This window comes from Triticum urartu, chromosome 7A (genome assembly GCF_056163025.1).
Source record: "Triticum urartu cultivar PI428250 chromosome 7A, HENAU_Tu73, whole genome shotgun sequence".
NCBI lineage: Eukaryota > Viridiplantae > Streptophyta > Magnoliopsida > Poales > Poaceae > Triticum > Triticum urartu.
The window spans coordinates 41,359,004-41,360,780 of record NC_141879.1 but is presented as its reverse complement, the minus strand read 5'-3'; the positions used below and the strand labels follow the sequence as shown (position 1 = coordinate 41,360,780).

At 51.7% G+C, this 1,777-nt stretch overlaps 1 protein-coding gene across 1 annotated transcript; it reads left to right on the top strand.

The window, feature by feature from the left end:
• Nucleotides 1–642: 642 nt before the first annotated feature.
• LOC125530269 (uncharacterized) lies at nucleotides 643–1,543 on the top strand. The gene is made up of 2 exons (XM_048694659.2): nucleotides 643–913; nucleotides 1,005–1,543. Exons 1-2 carry the CDS (start codon nucleotides 776–778, stop codon nucleotides 1,182–1,184), a joined length of 318 nt encoding a protein of 105 aa, XP_048550616.2. The 5' UTR covers nucleotides 643–775; the 3' UTR covers nucleotides 1,185–1,543.
• Nucleotides 1,544–1,777: the final 234 nt, after the last annotated feature.

Here is a 1,777-nt window from a genome sequence, read left to right as displayed (position 1 = left end):
CCCTTTAATCCCGGTTCCAGAACCGGGACTAAAGGCCCTTATGAACCGGGACTAAAGGCCCTTTTTCTACTAGTGGAGAACAATTGGATGGCTTTGGTTCAACGACTTCGACATCTTCTTCCATGTTGTTCGCGGGCATGGTCCGGCTTTTCCAACTCTCGGGACCAATGATGATGAATTGCAAGCCATAATAGGATGATGCTCCGACAAATGTTTGTTCGGCGATTTCTAGATTTCGTTTCAAGCGGCGAGTGGCTATTGCAGTTTTTAAAGTCCGGTACAACCAGTGAGCTTGTAGGTGTTCATTTTCTTTACTGTTGGTTAGGTGTAATGTTTAATCTCGGGCGGGCAACAATCAAAATCGGAAGAAGAAAATGAATAATATGATTTTCATTGTATTTTTATTTTTTACTTGTCGTTATGTGTCCGGTTGTCTTTTTATTGTACTGATTATTTTTTATTTTTCTTGATAATTATCAGATTAAAACGTCTCTTAAAGAAAACAATCACATTTTTTTGGGCGACTTCCTCTTAAAAAAATAGAGATACAAGATTCCCTAAAAAGGAGGACCTTCCTGCAAACCCGGAGGTAAAAGCAGCGCAACAGCCACCCACCTCCTCCTCACCGTCTTCCGTCCGTTCCGTTCCTTGAGATTCCTTCCCCCCACTCGCTCAACGTCTCCTCCATTTCCTCCAAGAATCAAGGAAGCGGCCAACCACCACGACCCAGCACCGGGAGGGAGACCTGCCGCCGCCGGGAAGAGAAGAGAAGAGAATGCTGGAGGGCAAGGCGGTGGTGGAGGACACGGACATGCCGGCGCGGATGCAGGCGGCGGCGACGTCGGCCGCCTCCCGCGCGCTCGACCTCTTCGACGTCGACGACTGCCGCGCCATCGCCGGCCACATCAAGACGGTGCGTTCGCTTTCCCGTTCCGCCGTCTCTCCCTCTGTCCATTGATTGGTTCGTCGTCGTCGCTGAGGATCCATCGTTTCCGCGCGTGCAGGAGTTCGACCGGCGGTACGGCATGGGGTGGCAGTGCGTGGTGGGCGCCAGCTTCGGGTGCTTCTTCACCCACTCCAGCGGCACCTTCATCTACTTCTCCCTCGAGCGCCTCACCTTCCTCCTCTTCAAGGCCGCCGCCGTCACCGCTGCGACCTCCTGTGCTTCGTCGGGGATATCTTAATCTGCTCTTGTCCAGCTCCAATCCCGGAGAGTCTCATTCGTCGGCGGCGAGGGATTCGGCGTCGAGACGTGGAAGGGCAAGGCCTCGTCCAGAATCAGAATCAGAGTTCATACCTGTATGCTCTGCTGAACTCAAACCTTCCAGATTTTGTACATAGACCATGCACAGTAAACTGCAGAATTTTGCCAATCTCCTTGATGTTATCTCTGTTCTAGATTCTGCCGATCTCAACTCGTGAAGGTGCCACATTTCGTTCGTTTGATCCTAACATTCACTTCAGCTTGTTGCGCCCGAAATTAGGGAATACAATATGCCTGTCCTCGATCGCGATTCAAATCAGCCAATGTGGTCGCCCCTGTATTTTTCTAATAATCAGTAGGTCCGTCGTGTCTGATGAATGTTTAAGTTGCCGTCGCATCCGACTTGATATGACCCGCGTCTGATTCCCCACGTCTGCACGACTGCACCAGACGGTTCTGTGACCTCTAGTCCGACAACCGATTCACTGCCGGTGGGATTCATGGCTGGCAGGTGCCGCTGTTGAGCTGTCAGGGAGGATGCATTTGGCCTCAGGCCACCGGAGCTCCACCTGC

Excerpts from the sequence above, each read along its gene's own strand:
- LOC125530269 (XM_048694659.2), top strand. The coding sequence starts at position 776 with ATGCTGGAGGGCAAGGCGGTGGTGGAGGACACGGACATGCCGGCGCGG. Across the intron at positions 914-1,004 it reads TCGCCGGCCACATCAAGACG|GAGTTCGACCGGCGGTACGG; the intron begins GTGCGTTCGCTT and ends CCGCGCGTGCAG.